This window comes from Dendropsophus ebraccatus, chromosome 10 (assembly GCF_027789765.1).
Source record: "Dendropsophus ebraccatus isolate aDenEbr1 chromosome 10, aDenEbr1.pat, whole genome shotgun sequence".
Taxonomy (NCBI): Eukaryota; Metazoa; Chordata; class Amphibia; order Anura; family Hylidae; genus Dendropsophus; species Dendropsophus ebraccatus.
In genome coordinates this window covers 92,443,494-92,468,451 of record NC_091463.1, presented here as the reverse complement: position 1 = coordinate 92,468,451, position 24,958 = coordinate 92,443,494, and the positions used below count along the sequence as shown (strand labels likewise).

The window sequence follows — 24,958 nt, the reverse complement described above, 5'->3', positions numbered from 1 at the left end:
CTGCTCTGCTTATCCTGCTGATTTCCAGATAGCTGTCAGCCTGCAGACTCCTACAGCCTATTGCTGCCCCCTGGTGGCTCATCCTGTGTTTTGTGGAGAACGGGTGTAGGCAAACAGGAGCCACTTGAGGAAGAGCAACTTCTGTGATCAGACATAACATGCTAGACAGTAAGGCTTAAAATGGTCTGCAATTTGGTAGGAAAATATAGGGAGGTGTTAGTTTTATAGGAGTGGGGTGACTCAATAACTGGAAGTATCTCTGATTATGGGGCTCTCATGTCTGAGCTGCCACCAGATTCTAGTGGAGGAGGGAGATTGTGATCCCGCTGTGTGCGTGTGTGTATATATATATATATATATATATATATATATATATATATATATATATATATATATATGGTATGCCGGACTGTATACAGTATATAATGGTATGCTGGGCTGTATATTTAATTAATAAATATATGTATGCTGGGGTATATATATAACGGTATGCTGGGCTGTGTGTGTGTGTGTGTGTGTGTGTGTGTGTGTGTGTGTGTGTATATATATATATATATGTATATATATATATATATATATATATATATATATATATATATATATATATATATATATATATACACACACACACACACACAGCCCAGCATACCGTTATATATATATACCCCAGCATACATATATTTATTAATTAAATATACAGCCCAGCATACCATTATATACTGTATACAGTCCGGCATACCATATATATATATATATATATATATAATTGTATGCTGGGCTGTATAGCTAGAGGTATAACCAGTAGGAAGAGGGAGATTGTGATCCCGCTGTATACAGCTGTAGTGACATCACATCTGGAATACTGTGTCCAGTTCTGGAGACCTCACCTACAGAAAGAAATTGGTAAAATAGAACGGGTTCAAAGACGGCTACAAAAATGGTGGAGGGTGTCAGGCATAAACCATATGGAGAACACAGTGAGAGGTTATTGGGGGAAAGATCAGAAGCAAAGTGAGGAAATATTCCCTAACTGAAAGAGTAGTAGATGCTTGGAACAGACATATATCTATCCTAAGATATTAAGAAAATACTAATAGGTCAGACTAGATGGAGGAAGGGGACTTTTTCTACTTACAATCTTCTATGTTTCTAGTGTAAACCTATACATCATCAGATCAGTGCCCGCGCATAGTCCACTTTCCAAACAGATTTTTTTTTTTTTTTTTACATTTACTATAGATAAATGCCTATAATATACAGTGTATAAGGTATTCTGGCTTTCAGGAGATGTAGTATCCATCTCCACCATGTGAGGGCGCCAGCACACCACAGTATTTTATAGTGTCATACATTACGGTTATTATGCACATTGTACCACTGTTCATTTAGTGTGTTTGACTTCATGTCCCGCAGATACAGCATTAGGCCATGTTCACATTCTGTAAAACACCGGCCGTTCTGTGACCCAGCTGGTGTTTAAGAAAATCATCCCTGCTGTACCGTCCGGATGATCTTCGTTTTTTCTGAATTCCGATGTGGGTGCACACGGGTGCGTCCACATCTGAATTCCACGCTGCACACAATGGAGTGTGTGGCCGGAGCCGCACGCTCTATAGTATGCACTGACAGATTTTCTGCGGCCGCTATTCAGTGAATAGTGGCCGCAGAAAACTGACATGTCAGTTTTTTTGTGTGACAGCTAGCTATCCCGGCCGTAGTGTGTTAAGTTTTAATATTAATCACGGCCGTTGTTGCTGATGTACAACGGCTGTGATTAATACTGAACTTAAGTTGTGTGGACATGGCCTTATCCTGCAGCATCTTTCCACACATTGTAGTCAGGGTTAGTTACCTGGACCCTTATGTGTAGTAACCATCTCCTGACTCCTAAATTGGGAACTAGCTGTCTATTATTAGCCATAATGTTTCTTTCTTTCTATCTTTTTTTTTCCTTTTTTTAATATATTGTTTAATTTTATACTATTACTTTACAATATAACTTTGTAAAATAACTTCAAGCATATTTGACTCTGGGGGGGAGATTTATCAAACATGGTGTAAAGTGAAACGGGCTCAGTTGCCCCTAGCAACCAATCAGATTCCACCTTTCATTTTCCAAAGAGTCTGTGAGGAATGTATCATTTTTATTTATTTTATTATTTTTATTATTTATTTATTACATGCTTTTTAAGGAGTACTCAGGTGAAATATTTTTTCCTTTCAGATTATCTCCAGTACTAATCAGCTGCTGTATGTCCTGCAGGAAGTGGTGTCTTCTTTCCTGTCTGACACAGTGCTCTCTGCTGCCACCTCTGTCCATGTCAGGAACTTTCCAAAGCAGAAGAGGTTTTCTATGCAGATTTGCTCCTGCTCTGGACAGTTCCTGACATGGACAGCGGGGGCAGCAGAGAGCACTGTGTCAGACTGGAAAGAAGACACCACTTCCTGCAGGATATACAGCAGCTGATTAGTACTGGAAGACTGGAGATTTTTAAAAAGTAAATTACAAACCTTTTTAACTTTCTACTCCTTTAACTCCTTTAACATTGGCGGCAGTAAAGGCCCTATTCCACGGAACGATTATTGGCCGATATCGGCTGCTACGGACGATAATCTTCCCGTGGAATAGAGTGCAATGATCAGCCGTTATTGTTCATGTTGGCTGATCGTCGCAGTCGCTTGTTTTTTAACATGTTGAAAAACGAGCGACTGATATAGCAGCTATGCTGCCGTCGCTCCGTTGAGTAGGAGTGTCGGCAGCAGACACTGCTATATCCTATGGGATCCCCTTGATGCAGAAAAACTCTTTGGAGTACCCCTTTAATGTTTGCAAGGAGCAGATATGCTGCAGCCATCAGTGTATATATAAAATCACTCTCCATCCCTACCTCCTACTCTCAATAAAAAAAAATTATTTATTTAAGATATTTATGTTTCCTTTTTATGATTTTCTATGAACCGGATCAGAGATATGGTTATGTGTATAGAAGCCTAATGTGTTTGTTATAAGATTGCTTTTACACATTTCAAAATGTGTTGCAAATGTAGTTTTGGGCGTTTTTTTAATGTTTTTTTTCAGCATGGGGACAGGTAAGCTTGATGTCTTATTTTCCCTCCACCACCTGCCCATAATGGTTTTTGCCCTCCCCCCCGGACTCTTCTCCTTTAAGGACGGCCTCATACAGCTGTGGCACAGGTAGCCATGTTGCCCCCTGTTAGATCCTTGATCTAACAGCATTGTATTCCTCTGATTATGTTAGTCAATACGTCACCTGAATACCCGCTCTGTCTAATTTGTGCCATATAGGATGTGCGGTCACCTCACTGCGTAACCAAGAAACAGGGGAAAGTTTTAAAATAACTTGTAAAAACATGAGCTTTCCTGTCCGTTACATGAGAATTGGCATCTGGCGTTCTGCTCCGGGAGCTCTGTGCACCTGTCGGGGAAGTGTGAGATGGAGAGATCAGCGGGTTCCCAAGGATCTGTTGCTACGTGAAGTCCTGATCATTGTGCAGTGTTTACAGTAGAGGGAAGGGTGGGATCTGGATAAGCACCTTACACGGCCCACCCAGCCTTCCCCCGTCTCAGGAAGGGAGGAGAAGGAGTGAGTAATGCTGGACGTCTTCCTTATCGCCGGCCACCACATGGTGAGGGAGAAAGTAAGGAATCGAGGGAAGAACCAAGAAAGGAGGAACTTGAGCCATGTAACTGGGATCCTTCTTAGGCATAATAGATTGGACACAGAGATGGGGACAAAGCTCTATAGTTATGATGTGTGTGTGGGGGGGGGGGAACTTGCTTACTGGTGGCTGGTTGGAGGTAGCCCGAGAGCTGCTTCCAACTTTTTCAGCCACCCAGACCGTTCGAGTTTGGACAAAACCATGCATGCTCGAGATTGGCTCCTCTCTACTACTGATCCATCGTGCTGCAATGAAGCCAAGGGGTGACAATAAGATAATGTTGGGGTGTGGTTTCACCTGCATGTGGAGACCGCAATGTGGGATTGGGCCATAGATTTCATTGAGCTGGTTCTGATGCAGCCACAAGACCCAGGCCCCTTACCCCCCACCCATGGTGCAAGTGAACCAAACATCACTATAGTGTTTCACTGAAAGTCCAGTCCACCTGATCCAGTGGGGGATCAGGGTCTTGTGGCGGCATTACAGCCATATGAGTGCGTGCCCTGTTATCTGTGCAAAGATGGAGGGTAATGACGCTCAGCCGAATGTTGCTTCTCCTCTGCTCTAGTGATTGATGAGGGTCTTAGGACCCGGACCTCCTTAGATTCAAACTTATGATGTGTCAGACGTTAAGAGTTTTAGGTTCAGTATAAGGTTTTCTGCACTTACCAGAGCAGTGTACACAGATCTTGGGGCAGTTTGTGTGCCATCATATAGTATACCCATATGGCATTATAATAAAATGGAGGGGTTCTCAGCTATATTTCCTTGTAGAACATAACAGACATTCATGTAAGCACTCACTCAATGTGTATTGTCTCCAGCTCCATCTCTCCTGAGACAACACATCATCTTCTGATGTCACAGGAGGTTTGACTGGATCTTTTCTCTGAGATCAGATCTAGCCCCGCCCCCTTTAATGATGTCACCGATTCTGACCAGTCCCTACATCATCATCTCCCTGTCATATACATATATATCTTTTTTGGTACACATAAATAAAAGACAGAAGGAACCTCACTCATTGTGCAATAGTCTGCCGTAAAATTAGATGTTTTGTGTCCAGCAGGAGTGCTGTGGGAGGGGAGTATTCAGGGTGGGAGGGCTGAGGGAAAACAATGATTTCTGGGGATTGTAGTACTGCGCAACTGCTTATCCAAAAAGTACAACCAAGAAATACCGAAATAAGACCCCTAAAACAAAAGGATTTTTGGTAATTTCAGACCTGGAGCAGACAGTAACATTATTTTTAGAGATGAGCGAACCGGGTTCGAGTCCATCCGAACCCGAACGTTCGGCATTTGATTAGCGGTGGCTGCTGAACTTGGATAAAGCTCTAAGGTGGTCTGGAAAACATGGATACAGCCAATGACTATATCCATGATTTCCACATAGCCTTAGGGCTTTATCCAAGTTCAGCAGCCACCGCTAATCATATGCCGAAAAATCGGGTTCGGATCGACTCGAGCATGCTCCAGGTTCGCTCATCTCTAGTTATTTTGCATCGACGAGATGAATCTAAGAGCTGCAAGAAATTGACATTTTATACAAATAGTATTTATTGATTACCATGACGTGACGTCCAGGATTGAGGGTTATAAATAGGAAAAAAGGGCCATAAATAAGTATCTTCCACGGGGGTATATAAATAATTCCAGGGCACTCTGTGACGGGTCAGCGCTTCAGATCTACAGGCATCTCAATGTCATTACTGCGGCAGGAACCTGGAGAGGACAGAGAGATCAGATACAGCATCGATTGGGAGACAGGACGATCAATGGAGCATTACAGGACCGAATGGTAGTAGAGGGGGAGTGCAGGAATAAATGCAATGTCAGACACGCTCAGCGAGGCCTCGGGGCTAAATCCCACTGGTCGTGCGCCCATAGAGGCAAGAAAGATCAAAGATGGGAGTAGACCAGCCGGGGACTGGTCAATAAAGCGGCATCTCCACAAGATGATAGGGACAACCACAATTTTAAAAAAACAAACTTTCAATCTGTAGTGCAGAAATACAATATCTGTATAAATTCTATAGACAAGGCTTCTGCCATCTGCCCTGGTACCCAAAAAACAATGAACAACATCCAAATATCACACAATGTCTTCAAAAAAGCAACAAACAACCTGGACCCAGTCTGTTTGGGCCAAAAAAACCCCATTCAAAATAGCCCACCTAACAGCTTCCTAACCGCCTCAGGTGGGTGCAAGTAGGCCAGAGGTAGTTAGGGGGCCCTCAATCTTGAGATAGGTGCGAGTCCCAGAAGTGTGTCTTGCATCTATGCGACTATTATGGCATAAAGTGAAATGGGAATACCTCTTTGCAGTTATCCTGACTATCTTATGGTGAGGGCTCTATGGGATGCACCATGATCTTGAGAACAGACCTTAAATCGACTCTGTACCCACAATCTGACCCCCTTAAACCGCTTGTACCTTCAGATAGCTGCTTTTAATACACGATCTGTCCTGGGGTCTGTTTGGCAGGTGATGCAGTTATTGTCCTAAAAAACAACTTGTTGCGATTGTGGGTACAGAGTAATTAAAGCGTAATTGTCATTTCATTTTCATTTTTCTGAAACCTTAAATATCAACAGTACAAGCGATTTTAAGAAACTCTGTAATAGGTTTTATGTACTAAAAGAGTTTCCTTCTGGACTGAAAAAGCAATCTCCCAGCCTCCCCCCTCACTGCAGATGAAGCAGGATTTCTGTCTCCATTATGTGGCTATGGAGAGGGGAGGGGCTGTTAGGAGTGACTGAGCACGGAGCAGTCCGACACAGCACAACACCCTGCAATCTTCTCTCAGCAAGTTCATAGATAAGCACTGACCTTTCTGACACCTGGATTTAGCGGTTTAGGTGCCCAGAGAGTCTACAAACAGCTGACCTTCATGTCACCTCTTCCTGCTCCCTCAGCCCCTCCCCCCTTCATAGGCTTACAATGGAGAGAGCAGAACCCGTCTTCACTGGCTTCGTGTTTGCCTGATAATGCACAGATAAGAAGTCAGGGGGGGAGGCAGGGAGATTGCTTCTTGAGTACAGAAGGAGGCTTTTTTGGCTGATGAAACCTATTACAGAGTTTCTTAAAATCGCTTATACTACTGATTTCTGCAATAAAAAAAAACATGACAGTTACGCTTTAAGTCTCCCATCAGAATGGAGCGGCGGAATGTGAATTCATTTTTGCTCCATATATTCTCTATGGGGAGCCAAACTTTATACACGGCTATCTCTGTCAGCTCTATCTGAGAATGAATGGACCCCATGTGATCAGATAGTTGTGCCCTATCCTGAGGGTAGAAGATAATGTGTAATCCTGAGACAATCCTTTTAATTAGTATTACAGGAATCGGTGGCACGCCTTTTTGGCTAGAAGAAGACTATTTCTTAAAGGGGTTGTTGCTTTTACCTATCTTCCTCCTCAACAGTTTTCCAAATCTTACCATAGGGCTCGGCTTTGATGTTATTGCTGTTCATAGTTTACAAGCTAGTATTAAAAAAAAAAAAATAGTCCACTAGACCTACCACCGCTATCCGGACAATGCCCAACTATAATTTTCTAGTCTACAGTCAGTAACCCAATCCCACCTCCTAATTCCTGGTGAACTACAGGAACATCTGCAAGCTAAAGCCGATTCCGGATAAAACTAAAGATCTCTGGGTGTAAGGTCACAGATGGCAAAATGGCAACTTGTACATCCAACCGGAAACACATCCCTAGAAACCCCTCACAGCTCAGACCATGTATACTATCCAGGTGTAGTTATTTCCAGGGCACTATCCCTTCAGGACTGGATATCGGCCATTGTTATACCATCCTGCTCGACTGGAGGAACACTGCAAGATCACCTCATTGCACCAGAAGGTCGATCAACCCTGGAAAACCCCACTTGAACCAACTGCTGGGTTATATCACCGACAGAGTACAGGATCATTCTGGAGGCCGCAGTGTTTCCTTATTACAGGAGATTTTGCTGGATTCCCCAGTTTCAAAAATACAATTGTGACAACGACGGTCTAAAAGTCCGGAGATGTTGGGTTGGTCTTGGATACTCATAAATTACAGAGACCCTTAGGTTTCTGGTCATCACCAGTTACTTACATTCTCCCATCTTCTCCTCCATGTACATCAATTGTTCACTCAGAAATTCCACCCGATCCAAACTACGAATCCTATCCCAGAATTCCTTCACCTGCTCCGAATGGATCTCCGATAGTTTAACGGGGAAGAGTCTCTGCAGAGCCGAGAGGGCATTGTCCAGTTTCTGTGGAGCAGACACATCTCTTTAATGGCATAACCTGAAGAGCTTCAGTCTGAAGACCTGGGGTTGTTCGAGCTTCGAAAAGCTTGGCAGATTTCTCTATTCTATTGAAGTGAATGGAGCTGAAGTGTGATACTACACACAACCAGGAGACAGGGATGGAGCTGTTTTTGTAAGAAAGTAGCTGTACTTTTTTCCAAGTCTGGATAACCCCTTTCAGAACTACTGATCCTCTTAGGGATATTGATCCTGGTCTGGACACTAGGACCTCAGCCAGGAAGCAGAACACTTAAGGCCCTATTCCATGGAACGATAATTATCGTTCATAAACTCGCTCCACCGACCGCTCGTTAACGATAATCGCTTTGTGGAATTGGTGTAAACGAGTGAACGACAAAGGCGAAATCAGCATGTCGAACAAAAATCGTTTGTTTAGATAAATCGTTAGATAATTCGCTAATCGGTTCGTAAAATTAGAAATCTTTCAGTCGTTCGTAAAAAGGTTTAAAAAAGGCGTGTCGTATGGCCATGATCACCTCGGCGAACGTTTTAAACGACCATGCAAAATAATCGTTACACTACATATATCGTTCACATTATGTGTTATCGTTCGCTGCTAAAAAAAAAACGTTTAGTGATCGTTGATGAGCGGTCGTTGGAGCGAGTTTATGAACGATAATCGTTCCAGGGAATAGGGCCTTTAGGGTCCTATTACATGGAGTGATTTTTAACGACTAACGATCAACGATCGCAAACGATATTGTTTATCGTAATGCTGCGTTTACACGTAACGATTATTGGCCCGATCGTACGATTAGCGATGTCGGATTTACTATTTTTTTTTTATAACGATCAGCGTTTAGACGGTACGATATATCGTACGAAAATTCGCACTGCGATCGTTTTGCGATCGTTTAAGCCTATCTCACACATTGGTTAAATCGGCGAACGACTGTTCACACGGAACGATTTGCAAATTTTTTGCGTACGATGAACAACGACCTGATGATAGATCACGATGTAAAATTTATCGTGCGTCGTTCGATCGTTCGCTGCGTTTACACGTACGATTATCGTTCCAATTCGACCGTAATCGCGCAAATTCGCACGATAATCGTTACGTGTAAACGCAGCATTAACCTGAAATTGTTCACCACATTACACAAAACGATGGTCGTTAGATACGATCGTTATTGCGATCGTTACTATGATCGTTTATTCCTTCTGATCCCAGCAAAACAATGAACCATGTGCAATTACACTGAACGATTAATGAAAAAATGCGGAACTTGAGCGAACGAATGGGGAATTACAGCGAACGATTAACGATAATTTTAGGTTCAGATCTAAATCAACGACATACGACATACGAACGATTTTTAGATTGTTGCCTGCAATTACACAGAACGATTAATTTTGAACGTTATAACGATTTTTCGCACGATAATCGTCCCGTGTAATAGGGCCCTTACTACCAGGTTTTCACCCAGCTTGACACTGATCACTGGAGGTTACTGTAGCAAGATACCATATAAGCAGCTTCTTGTCTAGGATCGCATCTATCACAAAGGAATTGTCCATAGCAGAGAATCCCTATAATACTCATAACTCCAGGAAGGGGAGGGGGATTTTTACATTAATTCTTTGCAAAAGTAATTTTCTGCATTGATAAAACAAGGCTCACAAGGGGAAGCACATCCGCACACTATGGCCGAGCAGCATCAGGTTCCAGTAACATTACTGTTGCCTGACTTCCTGTGTTTTATTAGCGGAGATTAAGTTTCCTCTATAAAGGGGAACTCCACCTTCACTGACCTCTACTGCTGTGTATAAGGACTTTATTGTTTTTGTTAGGTTTTTTATATGAGAATATCCCTGGTCCGTATCCACAGTTATATCCAATGATCTGAAACTGATCTGATCTATTATCAAGCCATTAGACTAAGGCTGCATTCACACGTTCAGTGATTTTCCCGCTCCGTGATTGTGGTCCGGCAGCTACCTCCGTGATCCGTGCAAAACAGTCCGTTTTGCATCCATTTTGTATCCGTGTCCGTTTTCTTCACGGATCTGTCTTACAGCATTTTAAATGACATTGATTACATCACATCCGTGTTTTTCACGGATGAACACGGATGTCACATCCGTGAAAAACACGGATCTCATTGATTTCTATGGGGAATCCTTTCCGTGCATCCCTTCCGAGTAATGACATGTCCTATTTTTTAACGGAACGGATCACGGATCCGTGAAATCACGGAACATCTGAATAGCCCCATAGAAAGCATTGGGCTGTAAAATTGTCCGTGCGCATGGACCTGTGAGCACGGACAACTTCCCGAAACGTGTGAATGCAGCCTTAGGCCCAATCAAATTGTAAAATCTAGTAGATCAGCGCTCGTTTCCTGGGCCTATTACACAGCCGATAATCATTAGTGATGTCTGTGCAGCCCTTGGCCAAACAGCTAACACATTACCTGTCCATGCTCCCGATCTTCTCATATACTCTGTATGCTGCAGCTTAAGAGCATACGGTGCCGGGACACATACAGAGAATAGGAGACGACCGAGAGCTTGGACAGGTGATGTATTAACTGTTTGGACAATCGTCAGCCACGCATCACTACTGCACTAATACCCCTATTCCACGGAACGATTATCGTTCATAAACTCGCTCCAACGCTCGTTAACGATCACTAAACTTTTTTTTAGCGAACGATAACACATAACGTGAACGATATATGTAGTGTAACGATTATTTTGCGGTCGTTACATGGTCGTTTAAAACGTTCGCCGGGGTGATCATGACCATACGACACGCCTACTTTTTTTAAACCTTTTTACGAACGACTGAAAGATTTCTAATTTTACGAACCTATTAGCGAATTATCTTTCAAAGACCAACAACTTTTTTTCAACATGCTGAAAAACAATTTTGAACGACAGTATAACGATTTTGCCTTTGTCGTTCGCTCGTTTACACCAATTCGCGCTCCTTGGTATCTTCCTGTCTTTTGCCTGTAGCCACTGGTGAAACTTCAGAGCTAGTCAGTGATTGGCTAAGCGGCCTGTCACTTCAGAGACTGGCTCTGCAGTTCTCGTGCCGGTGCCAAAAAAAGAAAGGAAGATGACGGGGAGTGGGCAGAAGCACCAGGGAACATGGACAGGTATGTATAAATGTTATTATTTTTTTGCATAGTCTTTATTATTTTACAATTTTAAAGCAAGGGCTGCACAAACATCGCATATATATATATATATATATATATATATATATATATATATATATACACACACACACACAGCCCTTTCTGCATGATAGTGGAGCTGTGTATGGACTCACCAATGCAACGATCAAGATAATAATCCATCATATCTCCACTGTCTAATTATCACAGTGGAGAAACTTCAATAAACTTAAAATAAACTTTCAATAAACTTGCTCATAGTAAGTAAAAAATAAAATCCCATTGACTGCTAATGGAGACTTTACAACAACAACAAATTTTTTGAACCACACAATTTTTTTCAGACCTTCTAGGTAGGAACTGAGCAGAGTGAAGAGAGTTGACACTTAGATGCTGTGGTGCTGCTGACTCTGGCATCTAAGTGGTTCACAATCCAGATAAGCCAGTTGGTTTGGCTAATGACAGGCAGGTGCCAGCTCATGGAGGCATGCCGCAGCTGATAGAGGAAGCCTCATTCCCATGGGGAATCATAATTCGTCCTTATAGAATGTGGCGTGTTCATTAGATGTAGTAGGCATCAGCTGATGTATAAGTGTTTGCTTGATCATTGAGCAATTGCTGGGATTTTCACATGGGTCAATAATTGCCCAGTTTATCTGATAATCACCTTTGATAAAAGACCCTTTTCATTTAGATACATTGTAGGGATGGTCCGAACCGAGTTCGGTTCGGGTTCGTACGAACCCCAACTCTCGGCAATGATTCCCGCTGTCTGCCCTCTCCGTGGAGAGGGTGGATACAGCGGGAGGACCGCCTGGAAAACTGGGATACAGCCATAGCCATAGGCTGTATCCCAGTTTTCCAGGCGGTCCTCCCGCTGTATCCACCCACTCCACGGAGAGGGCAGACAGCGGGAATCTGATGCCGAGCGTTCGGGTTCATACAAACCCGAACCTCGGCAGTTTTGGACAATCCCTAATACATTGTTGTTGCAAAACTAGAAATATTCTTTTTGCACCTTTAAGCCCACACTCACCTGCTCCAGGGATGAGACAAGTCCGCGGAGATCCTGCACCTCGCTGGAGAGTTTATTTGAAGACTCTGTCAAGAAAACAAATAACAGAATTAAAGGGACGCTTCACTTGGAAGACACTTTATATTCTATTCTGAGGAACTAAATCATCTGTAGGTTTTAATGGGTGGTGAAGGTTTAGAAACACGTCTGACTTTTCCAGAAACTGCACCACACTTGTTTCAGCACCCAATGTACTGATAGCACAGATTGTCAAGTGGGTGGTGTCAATGAAGAAAGTACTCAGATTAAGACTCTGGTGACAGTAGTAGTGACCGCCCCCTTGACAGTCTATGGAAAATGTTGCCGTCTAGGGACTGTCAAGTGAATGGTGACTACTACTGTCAATGGGAGATGAACCCCGAGGGCTCTCCACATGGAAAGCAGAATAGGGGTGAAGAAGTATCACTATAATATTTAAAGGGCAGTTCCATCTACTTTACAGCTCCCCGGACAATCTCCTATCAGAAATGTGAACGTAACATTGGAAGACTTTGTGACGCCATTCATCTTCCATGGACTCCAGGCCATTACACTCTACATAGTTCTCTATGGTGGAAGCCATTATGGTCACGGTTACCACTTAGCCTTTCCCACACAGTTACCTTCGGGCTGTTGGGCCAGTACAGACACTTGGGGCTTGTTCTCCTTGTTTTTTATACAGGATTTTCCATCATCCTCTAGAGTATATCCCGCGTTACATTCACATCGGAAGCTGCCCCTGGTATTGATGCACAGTTGGGGGCAGTACCGAGACGGGCGCCGACACTCATCTATATCTGAAGGAAGGAGATAGAATATTGAGCTTTGTCTTCTATAACATTATAGATGATAAACCTTACATGGAGATACCTTCAGCAATGTACTAACACATGAGAACAGCAATTCATGTAAGAATATGGCCCCGGGAAGTTCCAATCTCACGTACTTCATTTTGCATTTTGAGAGAACAGTGCCCCCCTAGAGGTCGCATTATTATGTGACGTAAAATAATGGCCTCACGTCCCAGTCTAATACAAGAATTAGGAGAAAAAACAATGACTCACCCACATGGCAGTACCTCCCTCCCCATCCTGCAGGGCAGCGACACATGTTGGGTTTGACACAAGTCCCACCATTCTGGCAAGGTTTACGGCAAGTTGCTAAATGGAGAAAGAAACAACAGTGATTCAGAAAGACAGAAACCATAACATTAACCTATAAACAAGCAGAGACTGCGAAAATGTTTTTAGGCTGCATTCACAAATGCATTTCTTGTGCAATTTTTTAGCCAAAAATCAGGAGTAAAAAAAAAATGCTGCGGGTGTTGGGTGGCTCATGGTTAACAGTATGCACTGTTATTTCACTTGCCACACTTCCAAACAGCATACATTGATGACTATTTTCTGTGCAAGGGTTAGCATTTCTGCATGGAGGTAAGATGCTTTGCTCACTTGTTTGCTCCTAGCCAAAATCAGTGCATAGAAGCTTCTGGTAATGACTAGAGAGAAAGCCTGGCTCTGGCCAAAGCCCACGTCTGCTAGCTTAGCTACTGTAAGTGAGACCAGTCAGTGACCTGTTTAGTAATCCAGTATCCTGTGGAGAGTATTAGTACAGTATAGCCAGAAACAAACCAGCAAAGAAGTAGAGATTTCCAGGACCAAGTCCAACCTCCTTGTGTTGCTTCTAAGTCTATAAAGGTCAAGCAGAAGAGAGCCTCTCCTCCAGCAAATCAAGTCACTGCTGCCAGCCCACACTGCAAGGATAAAGTGTACTGTTTTCTTCCAGTCCAGGGTTGGATAAATTGCTGCTTAAGGGTCCCCTGGCATTCACTGGTCTCTTCTGAGGTCCACAGTCGGAGTCAATGCTAAATGAATACCACGTTAGTGACCGTGCTGCTGTTTACATCTCAATGGGTATTGTGTTCCAGATCTGCAGTTTTCTACTGTGAGTTTGAATGTTTCTTCTTAACCAGGGTAAGGACAATCTGTGAAGTTCCTCATAAGCAGAGTAGAACCTAATTGGACTGATCTAAGTCTAAACCTTAACTGGGAAGGGTTTCATGTACAGAGCCTCATTGGAAGTGGAGACAACAAGCTACTGGAAGGTAAGGAAGAGGCCAAATAACATATCCTATATAACAATATGTACATCCTATGACCTACATGTTGTAAAAGTAACCCTAAAGACCTCTATACACAAACAAATCAGACGAACCTGCCAATTTCACAGGGACTGGCTGACTGCCTTATATATATATGGTGGTCTCCTGACTCTCCCTGACAGATACTTAGAGAGAAAGCTACCATTAAGGTTCCTACTGCCTGTCTACCTCTAGGGTGACTGAAGGTCTCTAAGTATTCTCTCAGGTCGTTCTTCAGGTGAGCATAACTGTCCATAGTGTGTTGAATTACCCCGCTGATACTGCTTAATCGCCTTGGGTAAACTTGATTCCTGGATCTGGCACTCCGTGATCTCTTCTTGTAATAGGCGGTGTTCTTTAACCCTCTCCCGCCGCTGGGCAGTACATTAACTTTGCTGCAGCCTGTGTCTGATGCTGCAGCAACGTTAATTAACGCCGCAGGATGACACAGGCGCAGGAGCTGTGCATGTGTCATCTGCAGCGGGTCCTGGCTATCCTCTACAGAGGAAGAATTCTCTGTCCGTTGTCCATTGGGGCTCTGAAAAGTGATCGCCTCAGGCTTCCCGTTTCCTGGCTACGAAGGCAAGGGGGAGGGAGGGAAGGCTGGGCGCGCTTGCGTGAGCTCTGCCCCCTCCCCTCTCTCTGCTGCCGCTGTAACAAGATTGTAACAGCGGCAGGGGACATAGGAGAGAGGGCAGAGCTAGGGACATCAGCTTATGGGATCATTATGATCCCATAAGCTGATGTCCTAAAACGACCTGGGCATTGAGGAATCAATGATTCCAGGTCGTGAAAGGGTTAAACAGTGAGTATAGGTATTCTTCTATCAAGTATCACGCCTTAAGGCCACCCTGACAGAGTTCTACACTGCCTAGACAGGTCCCCAAGGTAGCCCTCTCTCTACTCTGCAAGTCTCCTACTTAAAACCTACTAAAGAGACTCTTACAAGTCAAGCCTATCTAAAACTATCCTCAGGTATCCCAAATGGCAATCATGCACTCACAAGCTGCACTTACAAGTTATTGTGTACTGTCTCTTTAAGAACTGTTTCGTGAAACTTTCAAGTGATTAAGTTAACCCAGACTCTGTGGTTCATCTACACTACACCTACAGCCCTTAAAACAGAAAGTGTGTGGGACCCTGGGAGGGTATATACCACGTAGGCCCCGTGACAAGTGCTTAGCGGTACACCAGCACCTGCCCTTGGAAGATCCACCTAGCAACCCCCGGTCACCACAAGCTCTGGTTTTCTGCTCCGCCACTGCCTGTTGGCAGCACTAGTGCCCATCTTTTTTAGTAAAAAGATCCCAGTCATTCACCTAGATAAGTGGTGCACAGCCTGTGGCCTTCTTCCTGTGTTTGCAATACTACTATCCTCATCATGCTTTGGCTGTCCGGACATGATAGTAATTGTAGTTTTGCAACAGCTGGAGGGCTGCGAGTTGTGACCTAGGGAAATACTTTCTGTGAGCACCAGACAGACCATCCCTACTACTATCAGCATCGTCCAGGTCTCACCTTCCTCACAGGCCTCGGCATTTGGTTCCCTTTTCTTCCATCCTGCACAACAAATGGAGTTTACTTTTAGGATTTCCCTTTTGACCTGCCGGACTGCCACCGAGTACACCGTCCTAAAACACACAGACAGATGGAAGACATGAGGGTGCAGAAAGTCACATGACTGCAAAAGCAGAGCGTACTACACCTCGAACACAGACCGTGCCTGATGCCCAAAGCTATATACAGTATCTACACAGAAGTGTTCAGATCCCGACTGATCAGGGAAACGAGCCTGGAAAAACACAGGGGGAAGAGACACATGGTGCCCCACTCCTTCTTCTGAAAACTCAGATCCCGACCAATAAAACCCTTTTTCTATTCCAAAGTATATAATTTAGAATGAACATTTAAAGGGTTATTCCACACAAACATAACTTTTGATGTGTTGCTGCCGATGGTGAGATTAACATTTCCCTCCATACTTGTTTTTAACTATCCAGTCTCCTTCCCCCAGTTCTCAGCTGCTGCTCTCTGCTGAAGACACAAAAATCTGTGTGTGAGCTTTTCTACCCCCTCCTCCTCTTTTCTGAGACAGCCTAATTAAACAAGTCCCTATCTGCAACTTTGTAATGCCGGGAGGATTAATCACAGTGAGTTCATCAGCAACTTGACCTCAGATTAACCCTCCCAGCATTACAAAGATGCTGCAATGTTGCAGATAAAGCCAGTCAGGGACTTGTTTTCATCAGCCCTCTCACAAGGGAGGGGGAAGGAGGGGGAGACAGAGAGAAAACTCACACACAGATTTTTGTGTCTTGATCAGAAAGCAGCAGCTCAGAACTGGGGGAAGGAGACTAAATATATAATAATAAGTATGGAAAGAAATTGTTAGTCTCACATGGACAGCAACAGTTATGTTTGAGTGGAATACCCCTTCAATGTTCTTTATTTGCTTCCTCTTATATCCACGCACCCATCTTACCTGTAGGTGCTGCAGGTGCGCTGACCTGGGCATACTGTCAGATAGGGGCGATACATTGGCTGAATGAACGTCTCATTGTGTGTAACTGGGATTTTCTCCACGTGTCGCGAACAGACGCCTGTAAAAGAGCTGCAAGACAGCACAGGTGACAACCGGGCCCGGATGTATACGACACATTCGTGGGGTCATAGGGGGTCATCCACATATTACAGCTCCATATAGGATCCTATACGTTACCTCCGTGTGCTCCTCTATGAGAAGCATTATGAGGGACTCTTTGGCTGTGTTCATATTATATGTAAGGAGAACGTTTGCCTGCAGGCCCCTATAGTCGGCCATATACACAGCAAAACTGTACGATGTTGCCCATAGCAACCAATCACAGCTCAGCATTAATATGCCTACGTCTCTGGTAAAATGAAAGCTGAGCTGTGACTGGTTGCTATGGGCAACACCAGACAGTTTTGCTTTTAGGCGGAGCAGCTATGAGGGATATTATAGAGAAGTGGAAGTGTTTAGGATTCATAGCGATGAAGCGGAGACCGTATAACGTTTCAGAGCGGGGTCACCGATTGCAGAGGAGCATAAAAACTGCAGAAACCAAACCGAATCTGGTATCAGCCCGACTGTGCCCACCAGGAGCTTCATGGCTGAGCAGCTGCATGCCGGCCTTACTAAGCACAATGCAAAAAGTCAGATGGAGGGGGGTAAAGCTGCCACCATGGACGCTGGAGCAGAGGAAACGTGTTCTGTGTAGTGACTGATCACACTTTTGTATCTGGCGTCTGGTGGAGGACTACATTGTGCCAGCGGTATAGCGGTGGAGAAAGCTAACCTCCTCAGAGGTCGGCCTAAGGCTTTTCCAGATCTTGAAACCTCAAGATGCTATTAACATAACAATCTCCCACAATAGCATGTAATATTATCAGTATATAAAAGCATCAAACATACAAGCTAGAAATCCCAATAGTAATAAGAACAGGTATCAGTTTGCTCACCTGGGGCCTTGTGCCTGTACTGACACCCCCACCAGGAAGATGAGGGTCGACCAGACGGACATCGTGATCACCGGTCCCACCTACCAGGAATAGAGGTTATAAATGACAAAAATAACAACCTGAACAACATGATGAGTGCAGTGAGATGGAGTAGAGGGTGCAGTCAGTGTTATGTACTATATTAAAGGGGAACTTTCACTTTTCGAGTCACTTAAAGGGTTGGCTCGGTAAATAAAAAAATATGTTTTTTTACATTCATTTAATAAAGTTATATAACTTTAAAAATTGACTTTATGAAAAAAATATAATTTTAAGCATTGACACAGATATACAACAGGAGAGGCTCTGTATAGCTATTTCCCTCCCTGAGAAAAGCACCGGAGGGAAACGCATTATTGAACTGATCCCATTGTTTTCAATGGGATCGTTCAATATATATGCGGCGAGTAAATAGTGACGCTGCACCGCAGGCTGTGCAGCGCTGCATCCACTAAATGAGAATTGAGCGCCGGATGCCTCACCGGGCAGGACGCATGCCGTTCGGCTCTGGTATCCGGCATGTAGCAGCACAATGTAAAAAAATAAACATATATCTCCCCCTATGTGCTCTCCCCCTCCCCTATAGCCCCCTGTTGCTCCCCCAGTAGTATATAGCCCCCCTGTTGCTCTTCCAGAAGTATACAGCCCCCTGTTGCCCCCCCCAGTAGTATTTAGCTTCCCTGTGCGCTCTCCCCCAGTAGTATATAGCCCCCCATGTGCGCTCTCCCCCTCCCAAATAGCCCCCCCTGTGCGCTATCCCCTTGTAGTATATAGCCCCCTGTGAGCTCCCCCAATTAGTATATAGCCCCCCTGTGCGCTCCCCCGCAAATCCCATTGAAAATGACAGGAAAACATACTGGGGAAAAAAATGTCAACTGATGAGAGCAACTTGTGACAACTGATGGCAACTGATGGTTTTTAATGAAAAGAAGGAAAGAAAAACTGATGGCAACTGATGCATTTTTGGCATCAGTTGTGACATCAGTTGTGGTCAGTTTTTAGACAAAAAACGCAACTGATGCAAACTTATATATGTAAACCCAGCCTAACTGCTTGAGCAACCCTGCAGTTTCCAACACACCCATTGGTAGCAGAGAGGCTGCATCACCTCTTACTGCTCTCACTCAAAAATAAAAAAAAGTTTGTGAAAACAATTACATTTTCTTTTATCCGCTTATATTATTAAATTATATAACTTAATCAAATAAATATATAGTTTTTTTTTTCCCACCAGAATACCCCTTTAAAGGGTTTATTCAGTGCTACAAAAACATCTTCTTTCAGAGAGACAAGAGTGAGGCTATCTCTGGAAGAAAGTGACCATGTTTTTGTAGCGCTGGATGACCCCTTTAAGAACCCATGAGAAATGTGATTTAAAGGGGTTATGAAAGGATTAGCAAAACATGGCTGCTTTCTTCCAGATACAGCGCCACTCTTGTCCTCAGTTTGTGTGTGGTATTACAGCTCAGTTCCATTGAACTGAATGGAGCCAAGTTGTAATACCACACATAACCTAAGGACAAGGATGGCGTTGTACTTGGAAGAAAGCAGCTATAATTTTCTTATCCTGGACAACCACTTTCTGTTACTTTATTGCGACTGTGTATAACAGTGATAACAAATCTGACAGTCAGGACCCCCTATAAAACCACATTCAGGGGCCTCACATAGAAACGTGACCCGTAGGCCGTGCATTTCTGAACACAATGCATCCCAATGTGATGAGTGAGCTGAGGGCTGAGAGGGTCGGGGTCTTTGTCGCTGACACTTGGAAAAGATCAAAACTTCACAAAACGGAAAATATTTGCTTCCTTATCAACAGCTTTTCCCTTCCCAGTCGTATATTTCCTGCCCTGTGCTCTTATGGAAACCAGAGGGGTTTACTATGAAGAGGAAGCGGCGCTGATCAATGGGCGAATGGGCTGCCGCTCCGGGGAAAGGGTTTATTCAGGACAATAAAAAGGAAGGAAAAAATTTTAAATTTTTTTTTACTCACAATTTGTTATATGAGGATATTATTATTATTATTATTATTATTATTATTATTATTATTATTATAGTGTTATTACTGTGCACATTCCCAGGGTTAGGGGTGTGCTGGTGCCAGGAAGCTCCTGAAAGGGGACACATTTTTGTCGTTCTTATATCCCATCCTCTATGTATATTGGGTAAAGCGTTTGTTTAAAAAAAAACAAAAAAAAACAACTAAAATTATAAAATACAAATAAGTAAATAGAATTCTCTGCACATTCCTATTCATTTGCATGGAAGATTTAGATATTAAAAAAAGCAAAAATCCTCAGTATGAACAGAGCTGCAGGCTATGGGTCTGTAGGGTACCCCCGCGTGCTTTATATGTGGTACGTCCCATCACATGCTGTAATACAGAAATAACTGCTCTAATAAACTAGAATACCAGAACATTATAATTGACACAGCATAAGTAATACAAATCATAAGGCGGTGTAAGACTAAGAGAATTAACCCCCCCCCCTCCCCCCAAAAGAATGAAATCTGAAAAATTATTCAAATCTAGAAGAAAGATGCACAGATCTAGCAGAGCTGAGTGTGAATGGAGCAGAACTGAGTGTGAATGGAGCAGAGCTGAGTGTGAGTGTAGCAGAGCTGAGTGTGAATGGAGCAGAACTGAGTGTGAGTGTAGTAGAACTGAGTATGATTGGAGCAGAGCTGAGTGTGAGTGTAGCAGAGCTGAGTGTGAAAGGAGAAGAACTGAGTGAGAATGGAGCAGAGCTGAGTGTGAATGGAACAGAGCTGAGTGTGAGTGTAGCAGAGCTGAGTGTGAGTGTAGCAGAGCTGAGTGTGAATGGAGCAGAGCTGAGTTTGATATGGTGATGTAGGTTTATAGGTGGATTATAGAGGGTCGTGACAAAAGTAAGAGTTAGATGATCAGTTCAGCTCTGCTATGTCGGTATCAGCGCAGTATGTGGGAGCGGTATGAAGGCACTCACTGTGACAAGTGTGAATGTCCAGTCGCAGTCCAGGCTGAATAATCTCATGTTGTGTCCTGCGGAGAGGAGAGACAATGTGAGAGGAGGAAGTGCACGCCTCTAATGTACAACTACTCCCCTCTGTGTCTGAGACTCCCCCCGTCTGATCACGACAAGTGCCCAACTTCAAGGGTGACACCAGTGCAATATCAGAAATACCCCCACACCCCCTCAGAAATGCCCCCTGCCCCAGAGATACTGCCAGACCCCATCAACTATTGCAGAGCCTCCCTTTACCACTCTGCAGTTGTGCCCTGTGTTAAGTCATAGCTGCCCCCTCTGATACAGAATTGAGGGGCAACTAATGCAACTAACCCCACTAACTTCACAAATGCCCCCGGAAAGTATTCACCCCCCTGATAAGCCATACTTACCCCTATATCTATATAACGTCTACTAACACATACAGTTCACACCTATCATTAAAGGGGTTATCCAGGATAAGAAAGCTGGCTGCTTATTTCCAGGAACAGCGCCCCTCTTGTCTTCAGTTTGGACTCAGAGTCCACGCTATTCATCTTTAGATTTGCCAAAAAATAAGCAGGTTTCCTGCTGTGCGCACCGGCGCGAACGGGATTTATGTAGATGCAGTCCGCCTCTACATAAATTTCCGTAATGTGCCGGAGCTGCGGGGACCGCCATACTTAATAAATATCCCCCTTAGTGTCCATTTACACAGAAAGGTTATCTGACAGATTATCTGCCAAAGATTTGAAGCCAAAGCCAGAAACAGACTATAAACAGAGATCAGGTCATAAAGGAAAGACTGGGATTTCTCCTCTTTTTAAATCCGTTTCTGTCTTTGGCTTCACATCTTTGGCAGATAATCTGTCTGTGTAAATGGACCCTTAGAAGGAATTTCAGAGGGATGGTATGTATTATAATTAAATATCAGGAGGCACGGTGTGTTTTATATTGGATTTAATTGGGATTGAACAGCCAGCTTTCCTGTATATTTTATAGAAATTCAGGGGGACACACTGTGTAACATAATGAATTTTAGGGAGCACAATGTGTAGTATTACAATGAATTTCAGGGTGCACGTTGTATAATAGTGAATTTCAGGAGGCACTGTGTGTAAAACAATATATTTTAGTTGGCACAGTGTATATTATAGTGAATAATGAATTTTAGGGGGCACAGTGTGTATTATGATGAATGTCAGGGGCACTGAGTATATTTTAATAAATTTTAAGGGGCACAGAGTGTATATTCTAACGAATGTCAATGGGCACGGTTTGTATTATAATGAATGTCAGGGGGCACCATGTGTATTAGAGTGAATTTTAGGGGGCACAGTGTATATTATAATGAATGTCAGGGGGTGCGGTGTGTATTATAGTGAATTTCAGGGGACACAGTGTATATGAGTATTTGGTAATGAATTGTTTCTTTTTGTTTGGTTTTCTTGGTCCGACACCTTCACTTCCCTTTGGAAAAAAAAACAAAAAACTGATATTCCTGATAAATGGCCAAAATGTGATATGAGCCGATCCTCAGCCTGTCCCTCCTGGCCTGAGCGTCTTCAGTCTGATCAATGTATAATATAGACAACACTTCCTATAGATGGAGGAGTCTCTTCGCCCTCACCCTACAACCCCCTATATTACTCAATGCAGCAGACAGCATGGCTATAGTTGGTCATAGTCCCATATAGTAGACTTGTTAAGCCATACGACTGCCAGTCTCTCTATATACATCTGCTCAGTGTCAGCACATATTGTCCACTTGCTATCTATATCTCCTTTCCCTCCAAACATTCACTATCTGGACGCTCATCCTTTTCCTGTCCTTTAAAGTTTCACTTAAGTTGACAGATCACATAAGAACAACACAAGGGAAAGTGCTAAGTCATGGAAGTGCCCAGCCCCGAGGACCCCCAGTCACTATGCGGACTGCTATACAGTATAATAACTCATTCAGTCCGCTCTCTCGCTGGGCCTCAGTCCAGTCCCAGTCACCCCCTATAACCTCTCACATTCCCTGTGTGCTCCCAATAGGGGGGCTATAATCCAGTATAATATTCACTATTCACTTCCCTGCATCAAGGAGGGTCCTGAGGAGTTTTTGAAGAATTGTCAGGGGGAAATCTTAGAGGAAGGAGGGAGAAGGGTGAGGTCAGTGCCAGCGCTACCCCCTCTGTCTGGAATCTCAGGCTATAGGAGGTGGGGGGGCCAGAGACAAGGAGATCTCTTGTCTGCCCTGTGTGTGGCATCATGCCCAATCTGTGCCCCCCAGCATCATGGCCTGAGACGCAGATCTCACATGTCCAGTTGACCTTACAGCTCATTCCTTCAGTCCTCACCCTGCACACAATGCCTCCGTCCTCCGCTCCTTCCTGCCCTCCTCTCCACCAGTCTTCTCCTCGTCCACCATCCCGTACACTATAACACTTTCCCTCTCGTGAGTTTCCTTCCTCTCTAATCTCCCCGTAAGTCTCTTACTTCTCCGTTTTTATCTCACTTCTCCATTTTCCGCGTCCTCACATCCCCATCGGCTGGTGCGTCACTTTCTCTGACCTTTATGTCGGCCTCATTCTATTAGGAGGTAAAGATGGAATAAACTGGAAAGTAGATGTAGGTAAGATAATGCTGAGAGTTGTAGTTGGGAAATGGAGAGTTATATGGTAGATAGTCAGGGGCTCACCTGATGACAAAACTACAATGTATAGTCATAGATGGTGGAGAACCGCCTGAGGCAAGAGGCTCAACTTGCCTCCACTACGTTGTAAGATGTTTTCTTGTATCAATCTATCATTGTGCCCCCTACAGGACTGGGAACAGACGGGGGCTTCACTTCTTCACTTGAATATATCTAGGGTTTCTCCACATGATGTAGGGGTGCAGACATATCCATCTCAACCCCTCCCCACCACCCTGGGAGCCCATAGTCCATGCAGCCCTCAAGGAAATTTATAAGATCATCAACATCAAGAGACTAAAGGCCCTATTCCATGGAACCATTATGGGCCGATAACAGCCATTACGGCCGATAATCGTCCCGTGGAATAGGAGGCAACGATCAGCCGACATCGTTCATGTCGGCTGATCGTTGAAGTCGTTTGTCTTTCAACATGTTGAAAGACAAACGACATATATAGCAGCGATTTGCTGCCACCGCTCCGTGGTATAAGAATGACGGCAGCAGACCGCCGCTATATCCTATGGGCTGCCCGGACGATCAGCGATTTATCAAACCGGTGTAAAGTAAAATTTCCTTAGTTGCCCCTAGCAACCAATCAGATTCCACCTTTCATTCAAAGAATTGTGAGGAAAGAAAGGTGGAATCTGATTGGTTGCTAGAGGAGACTAAGACAATTCTGCTTTACACCAGTTTGATAAATCTCCCCCAAGGTCTGTATTTTGCCCCTGCCCCCCGGGGTAAATACATTGCCTTATTTGTACTTATCAATTGTTTCATCATAATCATCTTCTTCATTGTTCTTATTATGCTGAGTCAGCTCAAATGTAGACTCGTCAGCTGCTTGTTCAGTGTCTGCACAGAACTTGACCTTGTAACTTGCATTCTAGGAAGGGTAAGTACTCTGTAAAGCACAGTCCAGCAATCTGATGTAGGGAAAACTCTTTTTTTTGTAACAATCGAAAAGCCAAAAATTGGGACACTTAAAGGAATACTCAAACAAAAGAAATCTTTCAAATCAACTGGTGCCAGAAAGTGCCAGAGATTTGTAATTTACTTCTATTTAAAAATATCCAGTCTTCCAGTACATATCAGCTGCTGTATGTCCTGCAGGAAGTGGGGAATTCTTTCCAGTCTGACACAGTGCTCTCTGCTGCCACATCTGTCCATGTCAGGAACTGTCCAGAGCGAGAGAGGCAGCAGAGAGCACTGTGTCAGACTGGAAAGAATTCCGCACTTCCTGCGGGACATACAGCAGCTGATAAGTACTGGCAGACTGGAGATTTTTAAATAGAAGTAATTTACAAATCTATATAACTTTCTGACACCAGTTGATTGGGAAAAAAAAATATTTTTCACTGGAGTACCCCTTTAAGCCCCAACCCCCAAAACGCCCAGGAATACCCCCAAAATGCCCACTTATGGATGGGTTTTGTATGAAATCATTCTCCTTTGCAGCCTGA

The 24,958-nt window shown here is 43.8% G+C and overlaps 1 protein-coding gene across 1 annotated transcript in view; it reads right to left on the bottom strand.

Annotated features, from left to right (window-relative positions):
• Positions 1-5,216: 5,216 nt before the first annotated feature.
• The window catches only part of EGFL8 (EGF like domain multiple 8), a 64,767-nt gene continuing 45,025 nt past the window's right edge, over positions 5,217-24,958 (bottom strand). Inside the window, exons 2-10 of the mRNA XM_069944244.1 lie at positions 20,816-20,871; positions 17,808-17,887; positions 16,810-16,938; positions 15,846-15,958; positions 13,252-13,347; positions 12,811-12,984; positions 12,170-12,234; positions 7,786-7,948; positions 5,217-5,405 (exon numbers count right to left, since the gene is read on the bottom strand). Of these exons, the coding sequence (XP_069800345.1) occupies positions 5,356-5,405; positions 7,786-7,948; positions 12,170-12,234; positions 12,811-12,984; positions 13,252-13,347; positions 15,846-15,958; positions 16,810-16,938; positions 17,808-17,887; positions 20,816-20,863 (918 nt within the window). The 5' untranslated portion in view covers positions 20,864-20,871 and the 3' untranslated portion in view covers positions 5,217-5,355. The remainder of the gene's footprint in view (positions 5,406-7,785; positions 7,949-12,169; positions 12,235-12,810; positions 12,985-13,251; positions 13,348-15,845; positions 15,959-16,809; positions 16,939-17,807; positions 17,888-20,815; positions 20,872-24,958) is intronic.